Raw genomic sequence first — 20,245 nt, 5'->3', positions numbered from 1 at the left:
TTGCAAGATCAAATTCCGAGCTGACAAGGTAAAAATCAAAGTCGTTCCATGACCAAGGCAGTTAACCCACTGTTCTAGGCCGTCATTAGGCCGTAGTTAAATAAAGGTTAAATCAATTTAAAAAACAATAATATAATGCATATAAATAAATAACCCTATAGGTTAAAGGTAATATGCATATTGTCTACAGGAAACCAGAAAATGTTAACAAACTTTAACGAGGTTTTTAATTAGATGGCTAAACGTTAGTCATGTTTGACAAATATAATGAAGGATAATTAACATGAATGTCTAACATTATGTCGAAGTACTTGAGGCACGGTTTGTTCAGATCAAATACACAAAACCGGATGAATGTGCACCGCACATCACCCACCTTGAATCTGAGGCGCTCAAGCATTTTGAAACTATTTAACTATAAACTTAACTGTTTAAAACATGGATGTTTTATGGCATTTTATGAAGCATGTCTTGCCTTGTTTCAAAGTAGCCTAGCCAAAATACAACCACAGAAATGTTGAGGGATTTTTTTTATTTTTTATAAACACTTAATATCCCATTGAAACCAGCATTTCTCTAATGTTCTTTTGCTTTTCAAATCAACATTTATTTTATTGTCCAGCAGCCAAAGGCACAATCCCAGTCATATTAGTAAACCATGCTAGTCTATTGATAATCCCAGTCATATTAGTAAACCGGGCTAGTCTATTGATAATCCCAGTCATATTAGTAAACCGGGCTAGTCTATTGATAATCCCAGTCATATTAGTTAAACCGTGCTAGTATATTGATAATCCCAGTCATATTAGTAAACCGTGCTAGTCTATTGATAATCCCAGTCATATTAGTAAACCGGGCTAGTCTATTGATAATCCCAGTCATATTAGTAAACCGGGCTAGTCTATTGATAATCCCAGTCATATTAGTAAACCGGGCTAGTCTATTGATAATCCCAGTCATATTAGTAAACCGGGCTAGTCTATTGATAATCCCAGTCATATTAGTTAAACCGTGCTAGTCTATTGATAATCCCAGTCATATTAGTAAACCGGGCTAGTCTATTGATAATCCCAGTCATATTAGTAAACCGGGCTAGTCTATTGATAATCCCAGTCATATTAGTTAAACCGTGCTAGTATATTGATAATCCCAGTCATATTAGTAAACCGGGCTAGTCTATTGATAATCCCAGTCATATTAGTAAACCGGGCTAGTCTATTGATAATCCCAGTCATATTAGTTAAACCGGGCTAGTCTATTGATAATCCCAGTCATATTAGTAAACCGGGCTAGTCTATTGATAATCCCAGTCATATTAGTAAACCGGGCTAGTCTATTGATAATCCCAGTCATATTAGTAAACCGGGCTAGTCTATTGATAATCCCAGTCATATTAGTAAACCGGGCTAGTCTATTGATAATCCCAGTCATATTAGTAAACCGGGCTAGTCTATTGATAATCCCAGTCATATTAGTAAACCGTGCTAGTCTATTGATAATCCCAGTCATATTAGTTAAACCGTGCTAGTCTATTGATAATCTCAGTCATATTAGTTAAACCGGGCTAGTCTATTGATAATCCCAGTCATATTAGTAAACCGTGCTAGTCTATTGATAATCCCAGTCATATTAGTAAACCGTGCTAGTCTGTTGATAATCCCAGTCATATTAGTTAAACCGTGCTAGTCTGTTGATAATCCCAGTCATATTAGTTAAACCGTGCTATTCTATTGATAATCCCAGTCATATTAGTTAAACCGTGCTAGTCTATTGATAATCCCAGTCATATTAGTTAAACCGTGCTAGTCTATTGATAATCCCAGTCATATTAGTAAACTGTGCTAGTCTATTGATAATCCCAGTCATATTAGTTAAACCGTGCTAGTCTATTGATAATCCCAGTCATATTAGTAAACCGTGCTAGTCTATTGATAATCCCAGTCATATTAGTAAACCGTGCTAGTCTGTTGATAATCCCAGTCATATTTGTTAAACCGTGCTAGTCTATTGATAATCCCAGTCATATTAGTTAAACCGTGCTAGTCTATTGATAATCCCAGTCATATTAGTTAAACCGTGCTAGTCTATTGATAATCCCAGTCATATTAGTAAACCGTGCTAGTCTATTGATAATCCCAGTCATATTAGTAAACCAGGCTAGTCTATTGATAATCCCAGTCATATTAGTAAACCGTGCTAGTCTATTGATAATCCCAGTCATATTAGTTAAACCGTGCTAGTCTATTGATAATCCCAGTCATATTAGTTAAACCGTGCTAGTCTATTGATAATCCCAGTCATATTAGTTAAACCGTGCTAGTTGACGCATCTCCCCTCTTAATTTCAAACAGATATTTTAATCTATGTCACATGAAACTGCTTGCGCGTTTGAGAACGATGTTTTCCCTCTAATTATTTCTACTTTCCACATTCTTCCACTGCAAATCTACCATTCCAGTGTTTTACTTGCTATATTGTATTTACTTTTGCCACCATGGCCTTTTGTTTTGCCTTTGACCTCCCTTATCTCACCTCATTTGCTCACATTGTATATAGACTTATTTTTCTACTGTATTATTGACTGTATGTTTGTTTTACTCCATGTGTAACTCAGTGTTGTTGTTTGTGTCGAACTGCTTTGCTTTATCTTGTTTATCTTGTTTTTGCAGTTTTCTCAATCAATGTCGCCCCTTGTCGGCGAGTATGGGCAACGCAATCAAGTACATCAAGAAAGAAATCTCCAATATTCCCAGTCAGTTCAAAGAAGAGGAGGTGAGTTTCAGAATACAGTTTCAATTCTGTGTGTTAAAAAGGTCCAGTTTCAGTTTCAGGTCACATTTGAACTCATCGTGTCCATTTTTTATGGCCATTTTCTCTCTCTTTTCTAGGCGAAGACCAAACTGCAGAACTGTATAGACCGTTACATAGAAGAAAACGTAGTTCTGGCAGCCAAGGCGATCTCTAAATACGCCATCGAGAAGATCAGTGACGGAGACGTCATTCTAGTGTATGGATGGTGAGATTTACCGTCTGTCAATAGTCGTCCATTTCATCTGACAGAACATGGAAGGGGATAGGTGGCCACACTACCACCCAGCCACTCTGCACGAAGCACAGTGAAGCTCTCCCTGTAACTATCCCTATTGCTGGAATTGATTCCAATCCTCGCAGCTTTACAGTAGTGCTTAGGGTGTAGTGGTCGGGGGTTGGTTTACAATCCAGTAGTGATCGTCTAGTGATCAAGCTGTTCTCCCCCTCTGTAGCAGATCTGAGACCAGGCTAGGTGTCAATAAGGAAGGCACCAGTTAATGAGATCTCATGTCCCTTCTCCCCCTCTGTAGCTCGTCCCTGGTGAACCACATCCTTTGCGAGGCATACGAGAAGAGCAGGAAGTTCCGTGTGATCGTTGTGGACAGCCGGCCTCGTCTGGAGGGAAGGGAGGCTCTGAGACGTCTCGTACAGCAGGGCATCAGCTGCACCTACGTCCTCATCTCAGCCCTCTCATACATACTACCTGAGGTAACCTAGTCCTCATACATACTACCTGAGGTAACCTAGTCCTCATCTTTGCCCTCTCATACATACTACCTGAGGTAACCTAGTCCTCATCTTTGCCCTCTCATACATACTACCTGAGGTAACCTAGTCCTCATCTCAGCCTTCTCATACATACTACCTGAGGTAACCTAGTCCTCATCTCTGCCCTCTCATACATACTACCTGAGCTAACCTAGTCCTCATACATACTACCTGAGGTAACCTAGTCCTCATCTCTGCCCTCTCATACATACTACCTGAGGTAACCTAGTCCTCATCTCTGCCCTCTCATACATACTACCTGAGGTAACCTAGTCCTCATACATACTACCTGAGGTAACCTAGTCCTCATCTCTGCCCTCTCATACATACTACCTGAGGTAACCTAGTCCTCATCTCTGTCCTCATACATACTACCTGAGGTAACCTAGTCCTCATCTCTGCCCTCTCATACATACTACCTGAGGTAACCTAGTCCTCATCTCTGCCCTCTCATACATACTACCTGAGGTAACCTAGTCCTCATCTCTGCCCTCTCATACATACTACCTGAGGTAACCTAGTCCTCATCTCTGCCCTCTCATACATACTACCTGAGGTAACCTAGTCCTCATCTCTGCCCTCTCATACATACTACCTGAGGTAACCTAGTCCTCATCTCTGCCCTCTCATACATACTACCTGAGGTAACCTAGTCCTCATCTCTGTCCTCATACATACTACCTGAGGTAACCTAGTCCTCATCTCTGCCCTCTCATACATACTACCTGAGGTAACCTAGTCCTCATCTCTGCCCTCATACATACTACCTGAGGTAACCTAGTCCTCATCTCTGTCCTCTCATACATACTACCTGAGGTAACCTAGTCCTCATCTCTGCCCTCTCATACATACTACCTGAGGTAACCTAGTCCTCATCTCTGTCCTCATACATACTACCTGAGGTAACCTAGTCCTCATCGCTGTCCTCATACATACTACCTGAGGTAACCTAGTCCTCATCTCTGCCCTCATACATACTACCTGAGGTAACCTAGTCCTCATCGCTGTCCTCATACATACTACCTGAGGTAACCTAGTCCTCATCTCTGCCCTCTCATACATACTACCTGAGGTAACCTAGTCCTCATCTCTGTCCTCTCATACATACTACCTGAGGTAACCTAGTCCTCATCTCAGCCCTCTCATACATACTACCTGAGGTAACCTAGTCCTCATCTCTGTCCTCTCATACATACTACCTGAGGTAACCTAGTCCTCATACATACTACCTGAGGTAACCTAGTCCTCATCTCTGCCCTCTCATACATACTACCTGAGGTAACCTAGTCCTCATCTCTGTCCTCTCATACATACTACCTGAGGTAACCTAGTCCTCATCTCTGCCCTCTCATACATACTACCTGAGGTAACCTAGTCCTCATCTCTGTCCTCATACATACTACCTGAGGTAACCTAGTCCTCATCTCTTCCCTCTCATACATACTACCTGAGGTAACCTAGTCCTCATCTCTGTCCTCTCATACATACTACCTGAGGTAACCTAGTCCTCATCTCTGTCCTCATACATACTACCTGAGGTAACCTAGTCCTCATCTCTGCCCTCTCATACATACTACCTGAGGTAACCTAGTCCTCATCGCTGTCCTCATACATACTACCTGAGGTAACCTAGTCCTCATCTCTGCCCTCTCATACATACTACCTGAGGTAACCTAGTCCTCATCGCTGTCCTCATACATACTACCTGAGGTAACCTAGTCCTCATCTCTTCCCTCTCATACATACTACCTGAGGTAACCTAGTCCTCATCTCTGTCCTCTCATACATACTACCTGAGGTAACCTAGTCCTCATCTCTGCCCTCTCATACATACTACCTGAGGTAACCTAGTCCTCATCTCTGTCCTCTCATACATACTACCTGAGGTAACCTAGTCCTCATACATACTACCTGAGGTAACCTAGTCCTCATCTCTGCCCTCTCATACATACTACCTGAGGTAACCTAGTCATCGTACATACTACCTGAGGTAACCTAGTCCTCATCGCTGTCCTCATACATACTACCTGAGGTAACCTAGTCCTCATCTCTGCCCTCATACATACTACCTGAGGTAACCTAGTCCTCATCTCTGTCCTCTCATACATACTACCTGAGGTAACCTAGTCCTCATCTCTGCCCTCATACATACTACCTGAGGTAACCTCGTCCTCATCTCTGTCCTCATACATACTACCTGAGGTAACCTAGTCCTCATCTCTGCCCTCTCATACATACTACCTGAGGTAACCTAGTCCTCATCTCTGCCCTCTCATACATACTACCTGAGGTAACCTAGTCCTCATACATACTACCTGAGGTAACCTAGTCCTCATCTCTGCCCTCTCATACATACTACCTGAGGTAACCTAGTCCTCATACATACTACCTGAGGTAACCTCGTCCTCATACATACTACCTGAGGTAACCTAGTCCTCATACATACTACCTGAGGTAACCTAGTCCTCATCTCTGCCCTCTCATACATACTACCTGAGGTAACCTAGTCCTCATCTCTGCCCTCTCATACATACTACCTGAGGTAACCTAGTCCTCATCTCTGCCCTCTCATACATACTACCTGAGGTAACCTAGTCCTCATCTCTGCCCTCTCATACATACTACCTGAGGTAACCTAGTCCTCATCTCTGTCCTCATACATACTACCTGAGGTAACCTAGTCCTCATCTCTGTCCTCTCATACATACTACCTGAGGTAACCTAGTCCTCATCTCTGCCCTCTCATACATACTACCTGAGGTAACCTAGTCCTCATCTCTGTCCTCATACATACTACCTGAGGTAACCTAGTCCTCATCTCTGCCCTCATACATACTACCTGAGGTAACCTAGTCCTCATCTCTGTCCTCTCATACATACTACCTGAGGTAACCTAGTCCTCATACATACTACCTGAGGTAACCTAGTCCTCATCTCCTCTACCCTCTCATACATACTACCTGAGGTAACCTAGTCCTCATCTCTGCCCTCATACATACTACCTGAGGTAACCTAGTCCTCATACATACTACCTGAGGTAAACTCGTCCTCATCTCTGCCCTCTCATACATACTACCTGAGGTAACCTAGTCCTCATCTCTGTCCTCATACATACTACCTGAGGTAACCTAGTCCTCATCTCTGCCCTCTCATACATACTACCTGAGGTAACCTAGTCCTCATCTCTGTCCTCTCATACATACTACCTGAGGTAACCTAGTCCTCATCTCTGCCCTCTCATACATACTACCTGAGGTAACCTAGTCCTCAACTCTGCCCTCATACATACTACCTGAGGTAACCTAGTCCTCATCTCTGTCCTCTCATACATACTACCTGAGGTAACCTAGTCCTCATCTCTGTCCTCTCATACATACTACCTGAGGTAACCTAGTCCTCATACATACTACCTGAGGTAACCTAGTCCTCATCTCTGCCCTCATACATACTACCTGAGGTAACCTAGTCCTCATCTCTGTCCTCTCATACATACTACCTGAGGTAACCTAGTCCTCATACATACTACCTGAGGTATCCTAGTCCTCATCTTTGCCCTCTCATACATACTACCTGAGGTAACCTAGTCCTCATACATACTACCTGAGGTAACCTAGTCCTCATCTCCTCTACCCTCTCATACATACTACCTGAGGTAACCTAGTCCTCATCTCTGCCCTCATACATACTACCTGAGGTAACCTAGTCCTCATACATACTACCTGAGGTAACCTAGTCCTCATCTCCTCTACCCTCTCATACATACTACCTGAGGTAACCTAGTCCTCATCTCTGCCCTCTCATACATACTACCTGAGGTAACCTAGTCCTCATACATACTACCTGAGGTAACCTAGTCCTCATCTCTGCCCTCTCATACATACTACCTGAGGTAACCTAGTCCTCAACTCTGCCCTCATACATACTACCTGAGGTAACCTAGTCCTCATCTCTGTCCTCTCATACATACTACCTGAGGTAACCTCGTCCTCATCTCTGCCCTCTCATACATACTACCTGAGGTAACCTAGTCCTCATCGCTGTCCTCATACATACTACCTGAGGTAACCTAGTCCTCATCTCTGTCCTCTCATACATACTACCTGAGGTATCCTAGTCCTCATCCCTACCCTCTCATACATACTACCTGAGGTAACCTCGTCCTCATCGCTGCCCTCATACATACTACCTGAGGTGATTCCAAAACAGATGACCGCCCCTTGGGGGACCGGAGGTGTCATTTCACTGTGGAATTTAGAATGTAGGCTTTTGGTGTTTTAGACATGAGTTGATTTAATCACAAACGTTGTTGGCCTCTTGTAGAAAATCCAATCAGTGATTTATATTTTTCCTCCCAACGCTTCTCAGTTTAACCCTCTTTCTTCCCTGTCCTTTTTTGGGGGGGGGGGGTGTAACAAATTTCCAATATATTTAACGTCTACGTGTACTCATTAAACTCCCCCTCTCCCAGGTATCCAAGGTGTTCCTGGGTGCCCATGCTCTGCTGGCTAATGGCTACGTGATGTCTCGTGTTGGCACATCTCAGATAGCGCTGGTGGCTAGGACCTTCAACGTGCCAGTCCTGGTCTGCTGTGAGACATACAAGTTCTGCGAGAGAGTGCAAACTGACTCCTTCGTCTCAAACGAGCTTGGTAACGTGGGAGCTATTTGGCCTCGTTGACTTTATTATGACCATGTAGTAAAGAGCCACGGTGTTTTGGGGTTATCTTTCTAGAGATAACTATTTAACTAATTAGCAGTCTTATGGCTTGGTTAACTATTTAACTAATTACTTAGCATTTACATTTACATTTACACAGACGGCTATGTAGCTAGTTAAGAAGAAATTTGGACAAATTAAACCGTTGTACTATAATGAAATGTAATGAAAAGTTATACTACCTGCAGAGCGAATGCAAATGCGACCGCTCGCTCCAAACCGGATGTCAGTGACTGATAACATGTAGTAAAGAGCCACGGTGTGGGGGTTATCTTTCTAGAGATAATGAAGTCATCTAGTTTATGTAAAGCAAGTCATTTCCATTCTGCTTCTAGTCAACACCAGATAAGGATGTGCAAATGTGATTTTTAACTTCGATAGACAAACTTATCCACATTTTAAATTCTTATCTATTTCTAAACTATTTCTAAACTAGAATTGAAACAGCATTGACGCAAACTGTAATAAGACTTTCACTAACCCTCGCCTTCGACCAATCACTTTCTTTCCCCAGATGACCCCGATGACCTGATTGTGACCCGGAAGGGGAAGACCCAGCTGGAGAACTGGCATGACGTCAGCTCCCTGGGGCTGTTGAACCTGGTCTACGACGTGACGCCACCAGATTTTGTTGACCTGGTCATCACAGACCTGGGCATGATCCCCTGTACCTCCGTTCCCGTTGTACTCCGGGTCAAAAACCTGGACCAATAAGAGAGGAGAGGGGAGTAGGGGAGGACGTGGGGGGGTCTGATGCAGACTGATAATGTAGACTTGATCTGATTGTGTTCTAGAAGAAGTGCTCGTCTGGCAAGTTATAGGCTGTCTCAAATGGCACCCTATTCCCTATATAGTGCACTACTTTAGACCAGGGCCCTATGGCACCCTATTCCCTATATAGTGCACTACTTTTGACCATGGCCCATAAGGCTCCAGAGCCCATAGATCTCTGGTCAAAAGTAGTGTACTATAATAGGGAATAGGGTGCCATAGGGCCCTGGACAAAAGTAGTGCTTTATATAGGGTGGCATTTTGTAATGCACTATGTTCCAATGTCCAGTCTAGCATCCGGCTTACAATACATAGGTTCTACCTGATAAATGGCTTCATTCTTAGTAGCCAGTGTGGATGTCTTACAATACATAGGTTCTACCTGATAAATGGCTTCATTCTTAGTAGCCAGTGTGGATGTCTTACAATACATAGGTTCTACCTGATAAATGGCTTCATTCTTAGTAGCCAGTGTGGATGTTGGAACGAGGCTTTAGACACAGTCTCTCCCCGCCTCAGTCTTTCTACATGCTAGGCTACACACCCACTGTGATATCTGGCCCAAGTCAGACGTCAGAAGTGCCAAACAGCGAGTCTACTCTGCGCACACATTCACACCTGTGCATTTGGCATTTTAAATAAATGTACATCTGAAATGGCTTTTTAAACAAGCGTTCCTGTGTGTTCTTTGGTATGGCCTGAAGCTGGTAAGGGGATCAGAGTGTGGGGAAGTGGAACCAGAGAACAAAGGCAAATCTAAATGGCTGTGGGAGCAGTGAAGTCAAGATTGGGACCATGAAACATGAGAGCAGCACTTTACATGTTGCGTTTATATTTTTGTTCAGTGTATTTGATCAGTTTATCATGTTTATACTGAATTAAAATATAAACACAACAATTTCAAAGATTTCACTGAGTTACAGTTCATATAAGGAAATCGGTCAATTGAAGTAAATGAATTAGACCCTAATCTATGAATTTCACATGACTGGGCAGGGGCGCAGCCAATCAGAATACATTTTTCACCACAAAAAGGCTTTAATACAGACAGAAATACTCCTGTTTCATCAACTATCTGGGTAGCTGGTCTCAGACAATCCCACAGGTGAAGAAGCTGGATGTGGAGGTCCTGGGATGGCGTGGTGACACGTGGTCTGTGGTTGTGAGACCGGTTGGACGTACTGCCAACTTCTCTAAAATGACGTTGGAGGCGGCTTATGGTAGAGAAATTATCATTAAATTCTCTGGCAACAGCTCTGGTGGACATTCCTGCAGTCAGCATGTCAATTGCACGCTCCCTCAAAACTTGAGACATCTGTGGCATTGTGTTGTGTGACAAAACTGCATATTTGAGTGGCCTTTTATTTTCCCCAGCACAAGGGGAATCTGTGTAATGATCATGCTGTTTAATCAGCTTCTTGATATACCACACCTGTCAGGTGGATGGATTATATTGGCAAAGGAGAAATGCTCACCAACAGGGATGTAAACAAATTTGTGCACAACATTTGAGAGAAATAAGCTTTTTGTGCATATGGACATTTCTGGGATCTTTTATTTCAGCTCATGAAACATGGGACCAACACTTTACATGTTCACGTTTATATTTTTGTTCAATAGACAGTATATTGTCAGTATATCATATCTATATTGTCAGTATATAATCTTCTTTAATCCAAGATGAAATACAAAATGCAAACAACAGCAACAATGTATTATTATAAGAACAATCTGTACATACAACAATTCAACATTTGCAGTACTCTCTGCAAACAATGTGTTTGTCTCCCTATAATGTATATAATCAACCGATATCTTGATATATCAGTTTTCCCAAAAATTAGGGGGGGGGGGGGGGCTAATGCAACTTTATACTGCACATTATTGCTTCTACAATTAATGCTTCATTGATCAAGTTTAAGGGCCGGTTTCCCGGACACAGATTAACCGTAGTTCTGGACTAAAAACATGCTCGACGGAGAATCTCTATTGAAATAGATGTTTTGGTGCTGTACGAGGCTTAGTCTATGTCCGGGAAACTGGCCCCAAGCATCTTAGTAAGCTTTTTATAAACATGATTTGGCACATATACTGTAGGCCATAATAAAGTGATGGTCATGTATTGTGTCTTGCATCACAATCTCTTAGATTTCATGTTGATCTAGACAAATGGCTGTAAGGTTTTTTTTGAAGGCTACAACATCGGTGGCGATAAAAACAAAGATTTTCAACAACCCCATCAAAACAGATGATTAAAATTATAAAGATCCAGAGCAATGATACAACCTTCTCCATTAGAATACACTTGACTGTCCACCCTAAAGTCAGTTTTAAAAATGTTCACATGTTTCCCCCCCCTCTTCATGTCAGAATCACTGGGAAAACAAGTGTTTTCCAACCATAGAGTCCCAGGGCCAGGCCTCAGACCAGAGGAGTGGGTAGAACCTCAGACAGATTTGACCTTGCGTCTCTGGGTGACCCATAGCAGGATGGAGACCAGGACTGTCGAGGCCCCTAGAAGCCCGAACACCTGGATTATAGGAAACTTCCCCTGTCAACAACAGAGACGGACAACAACAATGTGACTCAGTGTTACCATAGCACATACGCCAAAATGGGGGTTTCGTTTGAAAGGCTGTGAGTTCCCTCGGCAATTAACGCTCATTCCGTCTTCAACAATCAGAGTTTGGATATGAATGAATGTTGTTGATGATAAAAGTTAAAGCCATTGTCTTGACAATAACTAATACATGGATGATGTGGTGTACTAACAGACCTCTCGAAGACACTTGTATCCATGGAAGTCGTCCACACAGCTACACTCAAAGAAGCCCGGACCGTACGCTGCACAGAGGGAGTTCTCAGGGCAATTCAACGCTGTAGAAGGGGGGGGGGGGAAAGGGGAATACCTAGTCAGTTGTACAACTGAATGCATTCAACTGAAATGTGTCTTAAGCAATTTTACCCAACTCCTCTGAATCAGAGAGGTGCGGGGGGGGGGCTGCCTTAATCGACATCCACGTCTTCGGCGCCCGGGGAACATTGGGTTAAATAGCCTTGCTCAGAAGCAATGTTATGTGGGAAAAGCATAGTCTCTATGATACTTTATAAACATATTATGACAGTAACGATCCACAATGCCAACTATAATATTGATGCCAGATCACTGTATTCAGAATCACAGCTAAGTTGACACGGACATTTTAATTACCCAACGTGAGTTTAAAAGGGGGGAATCTGTAATTGGCACATACATTTTTGGACTTCTTAAATTAATGACATACAGCACACTGATTATTGAAGAATATAACTTATAAAATGCCTCATTAGCTTTGTTCAACTTTGGCCGTCATTAGAACAAAATATTTTTTTTTTTTTTACTCCAATGATAGTAAACAAAGTCATTGCAAAGAAACACTGTATTGCCTCAAAATGTGGTTAAAACTATAATTTGATATCAATTGTCTATGAATTTGAGAGTGGTTCCATTTCCCCACAGCTCCATCTTTCTATTTACCAAAACAGTGGTGGGGTGATCACTTTGTTTTTGTCTTTTCAACTACCAGGCTACTTCTTTATTAAACACAGCAACAAGGATCATGCAACAAAAACAAAACCTTGACAGTGACTAACTGTCACGTTCCTGACCTGTTTTCCTTTGTCTTGTATTTATTTAGTATGGTCAGGGCGTGAGTTGGGTGGGTTTGTCTATGTGTGATTTTCTATGTTGGGATGTTTGTGTTCGGCCGGGTATGATTCTCAATCAGAGACAGCTGTCAATCGTTGTCCCTGATTGAGAATCATACTTAGGCAGCCTGGGTTTCACATGTGTTTTGTGGGTGTTTGTTCCTGTATCTGTATGCACCACACGGGACTGTTTCGTGTGTTCGTTTGTGTATATGTAAGTTCTCAAGTTCAGGTCTGTCTACGTTTGTTTAAGAGTTTTACCGTCTTCGTCTGTCTGTAAATAAATTCATTATGTCTTCATTCAACGCTGCGTTTTGGTCCGACCCTTACTCCTCCTCCTCATCCGAGGAGGAGGCATTAGACAGCCGTTACACTTACACAGATGTCCAGTCTGGTTGCAGATGTCCTTCTGTCCTTCACAGTAACGTGTGTCATCTTTGACCTCCACTTTATTCCATGATATATTGCCTCCTGGACAGGCCAAGTTGACAGGCAGAATCCTTACAGAAAGGATATAGGCTCATTAAAATGTGTGAATTCTATTCTAATAAGGAACTGATTGGACATTAAAATGTGCATTGCAAGGTTGGACTTGGTAACACAGCTCAGTGAGTTGTACTTACAGGTTATCCAGCTGGATGAAGCCTTGAAACAGTGAATTGTTCAGTTGAACTATGGGGTTCAGTGAGATATCTCTGTGGAAGAAGAGAGAAAGTACCACAGGCTATATAAAAACATGAACAAACTGATCAGGTTTGTAGCTTAAATGTAAAACGGTCTGTTTAACATACATCATTGCAGCTGTTGATGCCTCTTGAAGGTCCTCGACATGACTTAGAGAACAATTTGATAGATCCAACCTGAGTGTGAAAACAGAGTGGGATAAATAACGTTTTTAGGGAAAATAAACAACATAATGTAACATAATGACAATGAGACATTGGCTACAAGACAAGTAATCAGTTGGTATATTTTACTAAACAGTTGTTACATGTTATTATAGTTGTTGAATGTTGCTAAATGTGGTATTACATCAAGGGAATAATCACTGAGTATTTTGTCCTGTGGGCAATTCACTGGAACTGCCAACGGTTACAAAACAAAGCCTGGTGTTGTATAATTAAAGCACAATTTCCTACCCGATGACGTAGTCAGCATTGCTGGTGTTTTCTTTTCGCAGCAGGCAGCAGCATCCGTCAATCAAGCCCGCAGATGCGGAACAGAACTGGCCCAGCGCGGTGCTATTCCGCACTGTTCCGTTGCAGAGGTGGCATATCTGTTTGTTCCGCAGAAATTCACAATGTAGAGAAATTCACAACGCCTTTATCAACATCAACAACTGATTAAAAATAAATAAAAAATTCAAGCCACAAATCTCTGTCAATGTAGCAGGCAGGCAGGCAGGCAGGCTAGCAGCAGACAGTTATTTATACCCCGTTTACATCGTAACGTATTTCATTACGCCGTAGGTCATCTTCACGGAGTCCTGCAACCGCTTCTGAACCGACACGTGTAGTGTTTGTAACACAATATGGAGGAGATGCTGTATATTTATTTAACTAGGCAAGTCAGATTCTTATTTACAATGACGGCCTAGGAACAGTGGGTTAACTGCGTTGTTCAGGGGCAGAACGACAGATTTTTACCTTGTCAGCTCGGGGATTTGATCCACCAACCTTTCGGTTAATGGCCCAACACTCTAACCACTAGGCTCCCGGTCGCCCCCGTGTCTCGTTAGAGATCGCATTTATTTTGGGACATTGCAAAATGACCTTTTCATTCAAGATAGGATACATATATTGTTTCAGGTGATAATAAAACATGTTTTGTTTAGTTACATTTTCCTCAACTTGTTTCTCTAACTTTATAGCAAGTCAAGCTAGCTTGCACTGCAGAGCAGCTAGCTAGCTTAAAGCTAAGCTAGGTTGAAGTTACCACTGTAGCTAGCTAAAAGCTAGGCTAGGTTGAAGGTACCACTGTAGCTAGCTAAAAGCTAGGCTAGGTTGAAGGTACCACTGTAGCTAGCTAAAAGCTAGGCTAGGTTGAAGGTACCACTGTAGCTAGCTAAAGGCTAGGTTGAAGGTACCACTGTAGCTAGCTAAAAGCTAGGCTAGGTTGAAGGTACCACTGTAGCTAGCTAAAAGCTAGGCTAGGTTGAAAATGCCAATGTAGCTAGTGACCTCCACCTAATAATTAAAACAAACGCCATTACCATCACCAACTTAAACGGAAACGGAAGGCAACATTAAATTGGCTTAACAGCCTATGTGTATTATTTAACATTACCAGTAGTGGTGTGTGGGTAAAATCACTGGGGAAGCCCAGCCAGAATATTCATTGATTTATAACCATGGAGAGTTACTGCAAGTCACAAAGAAAATTGGAGCTGCCTCCACTATTCCAGCACCATTTCAACATCATCAAATCACTTACGCTTAGTCTAATACATTGACAACTAAAAAGATACTGAAACCAATTTAGTCCAATCATCATAAGCTAAATACGATGTGGCTGTCCATGGTTCTGATTTCTGTGTGTGGTTTGCAAATAAAAAAACATGTTGACTCACATCTACTTGTAGAGAAATGCCAATGCCATCCTCCTCTCTTTCATGTTGACCAAACGGTCTATGACTCTGTCATACATTACATTTTATTATAGTATTTGTTGTCCCTGGCTACCTGGCTAAAATGCTTGCTCGCTAGCCTAACTTCCATTCATGGGCAACGTTAGCTGGTTAACATTAGCCTTCTACATCGAGCTACATATTGAACTTCCATCCTCTCAGGCCAGGGGCACAATGTATGAATTAATGGTTGGATCAGAATTGCCATTATAATCATTGGCCAATACGGAGAATTAGGTAAAACCACAAGTCAAAGTCCCTTTCTCCATCCATGGCTAATTTAGAAAAGGGCCAATTTTAGCTAGCTAGCTAGCCAACAGAGGACAATAACACAATTAGATGCAACAATTTAAGTTGTTTCTGTCAATGACGTATGAATGGGATCTGATAGGAGTGAAGCCAAATCCAAACTGGCTTCCCTTGACACATTTTTTGGGGGGGTGTGTCACGACCATTCACAGTTGAGCTCACTCACTTTAGCTCAACGCTGATTGGCTATTTTATACCTTTTTTTAATCAAGGGAGGCGAAATACTCACTGGCTTCCCTTGCATTCAATTATCGGGGGCGGCAAACAATGTCATACTTTTTTGGGCCAGACAGCATCGAATAGATGGCCTACACATACAGAGACAGAGGGGCGCTGTTTCGCTCGCTTTCTTCGGTAAGATACATTCAGCCTCTTGGATATTGAAGGAAAATTATGAAACATAGAGACAAATGATAAATTATTTTGTTTTTTCTTGGTGATTTTTTGGGGGAAGCCTGGATTCACTTGGCATCGTTGAATACACGTCACTGAACATAACTATTCAAATAGTACTGTAATGAAACAGCAGGGAGCAGGTCTCGAACCCTCGACCTCCTAGCCCGAGGTCCGGCGCGCTATCGACTGTGCCGCAAAAGCATGCTCAAGCGGCAGAGTCGATTTCCGCGCTTATAAACCCAGGGTCGTTACAGTACTTATCGGAATTCGTTATGGTTTTCAATGTGCTAGATATCCCATAAAGCCACCACCAAAACCACATATTTTCATCTAGTTCTTCTATTGAAGATTATGTAAAGTTTTTAAAATGTCAATGTATGTGGCATCCGCATCACAACGGAGCCTTCGACTGCAATGGGGCGTTGCGATTCCACTCCGTTGTGGACGTCCCCATTGAAATTAATTTCATCCGGCATAACATGCTAATGTGAACAAGGCGCCGGATATCATGCATTTCAATGGGGACGTCCACAACGGAGTGGAATCACACCGCCCAGTTGTGGTTGAAAGATCTGTGTGCGAGATGGATGCCACTTTACGACAGCTTCAGTCCAGACAGAGTCCGTCGTCTTCAGTCCAGCCAGAGTCCGTAGATTCTACGGCGTAGAAGAACAGGAGGTTACCAAACTACAGAAGATGAAAATATGTGGTTTTCGGTGTTGGCTTTATGGGATAGCTAGTAACTTGTAAACAATTACCCATTCATATAAGTACCATTTTAATAGTCATGTTAAATAATACACATTGTCTGTTGAGCCAATTTGATTATAATACTTTTGCCTCCCGTTTTAGTTTATTTTAGTTTATTGTGACCCTAATGTCGTTTGTTTTTATGATATTTATTAGGTGGAAGTCGCTAACGTTAGCTACAGTGGTATTTTCAACTTAGCGTAGCTTTTAGCTCGGCACTGTAAACTAGCTTGACTTGCTATAAAGTTAGAGAAACAAGTTGAGGAAAAAGTAACTGAAACAAAACATGTTTTTTTATCACCGGAAACAATATATTTATCCTGTCTTGAAAGAAAAGGTCATATTTTGCAATCTCCCAAACTAAATGCGATCTATGACTAGAGACCGTCTCTTCTCCATATTGCCGCTACAAACACTGCAGATGTCCATTCTCTAGTGGGGCAAGACCCCGTGAAGATGACGTAGCGCCCAATGAAATATGTCAAGATGTAAATTACAATAACAACAATGAGTGTAGCCAAGTAGCATAGTAGGTACAATGTAACAATACAATGTAACACATCCGAGTGTATAAACAATGTAACAACTATACTCTTGAGTGTAGCAGCCGTTGCGCAATGTAACAACACTTCTGAGTGTTGCCTACTAGCAGCAGGTACAATGTAAATAACAGGTTATGGCGCTGCGCAGCATTCCTGTATAGCATAGACCTGAAGCAGACCCTTACCTGTAACTCAGTCAGTTGATAACCCCCATATAAATATAAATGAATGATTAATAAGACCACTGCTGCATTCTGCTGGCTGAATCCAGCTGTCATTTTTGAACGCGATAGTCATATGATCAATACAAGATAAACATGTGACTGTAAGCGACTAAAATCACGGACGCTTCCTTAATACACTCGCGTGTCTCCTTCGTTTCGTTTCCTTTGTATCATTGTCTGATCTCTACAATACCTGGATTGGTTAAATCACAGTATGGTAACGTGGGGACATCCGGTATTGCTAGTTCTATTATCAGGTTATCAGTCTTTTCACATGAACGAATGATCAATAAGACTGAGACGAGAAAAATATAAAGAAAACCAATCCGTGTGTGTTTGAAAGCAGCCAGTGCTTCATAGCGTTACAAATTGTCCGACCTTTTTGCAGAGCCCAGCCTATAAAGAGGATCTCATATCCAAAATATTGTACACCAATATAATATGTGTTGCATTATTCATTAACCATATTTCTTTGTTTCTTGCCTTCAAAACAAAGAAAATGGACAGGCCTGCATGGCCAAAATACCTAATTTCATAATTTTTTTAACAATTTAATCTAAAATAATCTAGTTATTAAGAAAACATTTCAATTGATTTTGGAAGCTGCCAGATGATTGTTCTCAAATTCACCGTCATCTGACCATCCCGACACTCTGAAATATACCATTACAGTAGAGGGGTCAGAAAACGATGAAGAAATAATTTACGTAAGTGATTTGCAGCTGTTGTTAGAAAACATAATATATAGCCTATGTTATGTATGTCTTGCCTACAGATTAAAATACATGTATATTATTCGTGGAAATTCCTATTAAAAAATTGGCACATTGTTGTTTTGTAATGTCTAAAATAAATGTGGTCCCCTCTACCAAAAAAATTGTTTTTACCAGAGGACTGTCGCAACGCTTCTTGAAGAGCGATTTGATACATATTGGTTACATTATTGCTAAACCGCTACCATGTAGTCCGTTTTCTTGGGATTTGTATCACATTTGGTCTGTTTCCTGAACTGTTTGCTCGCCAACCAATGAACCAATGGAACCTAAACGTGATAACTTCAAGACGCAGAAAGAGACAACAAATGTAACACATCAGTGCTTGTTTTCCTTGTTTTCACTCTCTCAATCATACCAGTGTGTTGAGAACAACACTGCCGTGAGCAACAATAGTGGAATCGGCGGTTCGCCTTCAAAATAAAAGTCCCCCATTGAAACTGACGCAAACGGATAAAAAATTGTGGTATTATGCCACAATTGGACTAGATCATGCTAAAACAAGCGTTGAATGTTGTTATATACACTGCTCAAAAAAATGGAATAGACAAAATGTGGAAATTATAGGCAATTAGCAAGACACCCCCAATAAAGGAGTGGTTCTGCAGGTGGTGACCACAGACCACTTCTCAGTTCCTATGCTTCCTGGCTGATGTTTTGGTCACTTTTGAATGCTGGCGGTGCTTTCACTCTAGTGGTAGCATGAGACGGAGTCTACAACCCACACAAGTGGCTCAGGTAGTGCAGCTCATCCAGGATGGCACATCAATGCGAGCTGTGGCAAGAAGGTTTGCTGTGTCTGTCAGCGTAGTGTCCAGAGCACGGAGGTGCTACCAGGAGACAGGCCAGTACATCAGGAGACGTGGAGGAGGCCGTAGGAGGGCAACAACCCAGCAGCAGGACCGCTACCTCCGCCTTTGTGCAAGGAGGAGCACTGCCAGAGCCCTGCAAAATGACCTCCAGCAGGCCACAAATGTGCATGTGTCTGCTCAAACGGTCAGAAACAGACTCCATGAGGGTGGAGCAAATTCTCTAAAACGACGTTGGAGGCGGCTTATGGTGGAGAAATGAACATTCAATTCTCTGGCAACAGCTCTGGTGAACATTCCTGCATTCAGCATGCCAATTGGATGCTCCCTCAAACCTTGAGACATAAATGGCTGTGTGACAAAACTGCACATTTTAGAGTGGCCTTTTATTGCCCCCTGCACAAGGTACACCTGTGTAATTTATTATTATTATTTTCTTACCTTTATATAACTTGGCAAGTCAGTTTTAAGAACAAATTCTTATTTACAATGATGGCCTACCCTGGCCAAACCCCAACACGGACGACGCTGGGCCAATTGTGTGCCGCCCTATCGGACTCCCGATCACATCCGGTTGTGTTACAGCCTGGAATCAAACCAGGGTCTGTAGTGACACCTTTAGCACTGAGATGACCCAATTGACTGATTTCCTTATATGAACTGTGTGGTAAACCGTGAGGTGTTGGATTGAGCGTGCAGAGATTGACACAGAGACATGGAGGCTTTAGTCCGCAAAAACAACTTCACTTAAACAGAAACTAAATATAACAAAGAAAATCACTTCGGTTTGGCTCGGTCCTTCTTCTCTACTGTGACTTGGTGTCGGTCTCTCCCCGTTCTCTCCCGTGCTCCTTTTATTTGGTCTCCACGGCTGGTTGGCACTTTCCTCTAATTACCTCCACTTAGAGCTGTCCATGTCGGGGTGCCCAGCTCCCGTATTCCCAGCAGAGGGAGCCAACTTTGCCTCACGTACCTCCCAGACCACGTATTACCCAGACCTCCCAGACCTCACGTACATCCCAGACCACGTACCTCCCAGACCTCCTGTGATACAACAACTGT

General features: G+C 42.3%; 2 protein-coding genes across 2 annotated transcripts in view; one reads left to right on the top strand and one right to left on the bottom strand.

Annotated features, from left to right (window-relative positions):
- Window positions 1–9,738, top strand: part of LOC129817856 (translation initiation factor eIF-2B subunit delta-like) — a 36,357-nt gene extending 26,619 nt beyond the window's left edge. The window contains exons 9-13 of the mRNA XM_055873450.1: window positions 2,670–2,772; window positions 2,889–3,016; window positions 3,342–3,519; window positions 8,048–8,228; window positions 8,811–9,738. Coding sequence (XP_055729425.1) covers window positions 2,670–2,772; window positions 2,889–3,016; window positions 3,342–3,519; window positions 8,048–8,228; window positions 8,811–9,010 — 790 coding nt within the window. The 3' untranslated portion in view covers window positions 9,011–9,738. The remainder of the gene's footprint in view (window positions 1–2,669; window positions 2,773–2,888; window positions 3,017–3,341; window positions 3,520–8,047; window positions 8,229–8,810) is intronic.
- An 866-nt stretch (window positions 9,739–10,604) lies between these two features.
- LOC129817858 (all-trans retinoic acid-induced differentiation factor-like) lies at window positions 10,605–18,200 on the bottom strand. The gene is made up of 7 exons (XM_055873453.1): window positions 17,563–18,200; window positions 13,894–14,030; window positions 13,546–13,614; window positions 13,378–13,449; window positions 13,133–13,254; window positions 11,844–11,944; window positions 10,605–11,618 (listed from the first exon to the last, which is right to left on the bottom strand). Exons 1-7 carry the CDS (start codon window positions 17,653–17,655, stop codon window positions 11,514–11,516), a joined length of 699 nt encoding a protein of 232 aa, XP_055729428.1. The 5' UTR covers window positions 17,656–18,200; the 3' UTR covers window positions 10,605–11,513.
- Between the last annotated feature and the right edge of the window lie 2,045 nt (window positions 18,201–20,245).

This window comes from Salvelinus fontinalis, chromosome 20 (assembly GCF_029448725.1).
Source record: "Salvelinus fontinalis isolate EN_2023a chromosome 20, ASM2944872v1, whole genome shotgun sequence".
NCBI lineage: Eukaryota > Metazoa > Chordata > Actinopteri > Salmoniformes > Salmonidae > Salvelinus > Salvelinus fontinalis.
This window is presented reverse-complemented; position numbering and strand designations above follow the sequence as displayed.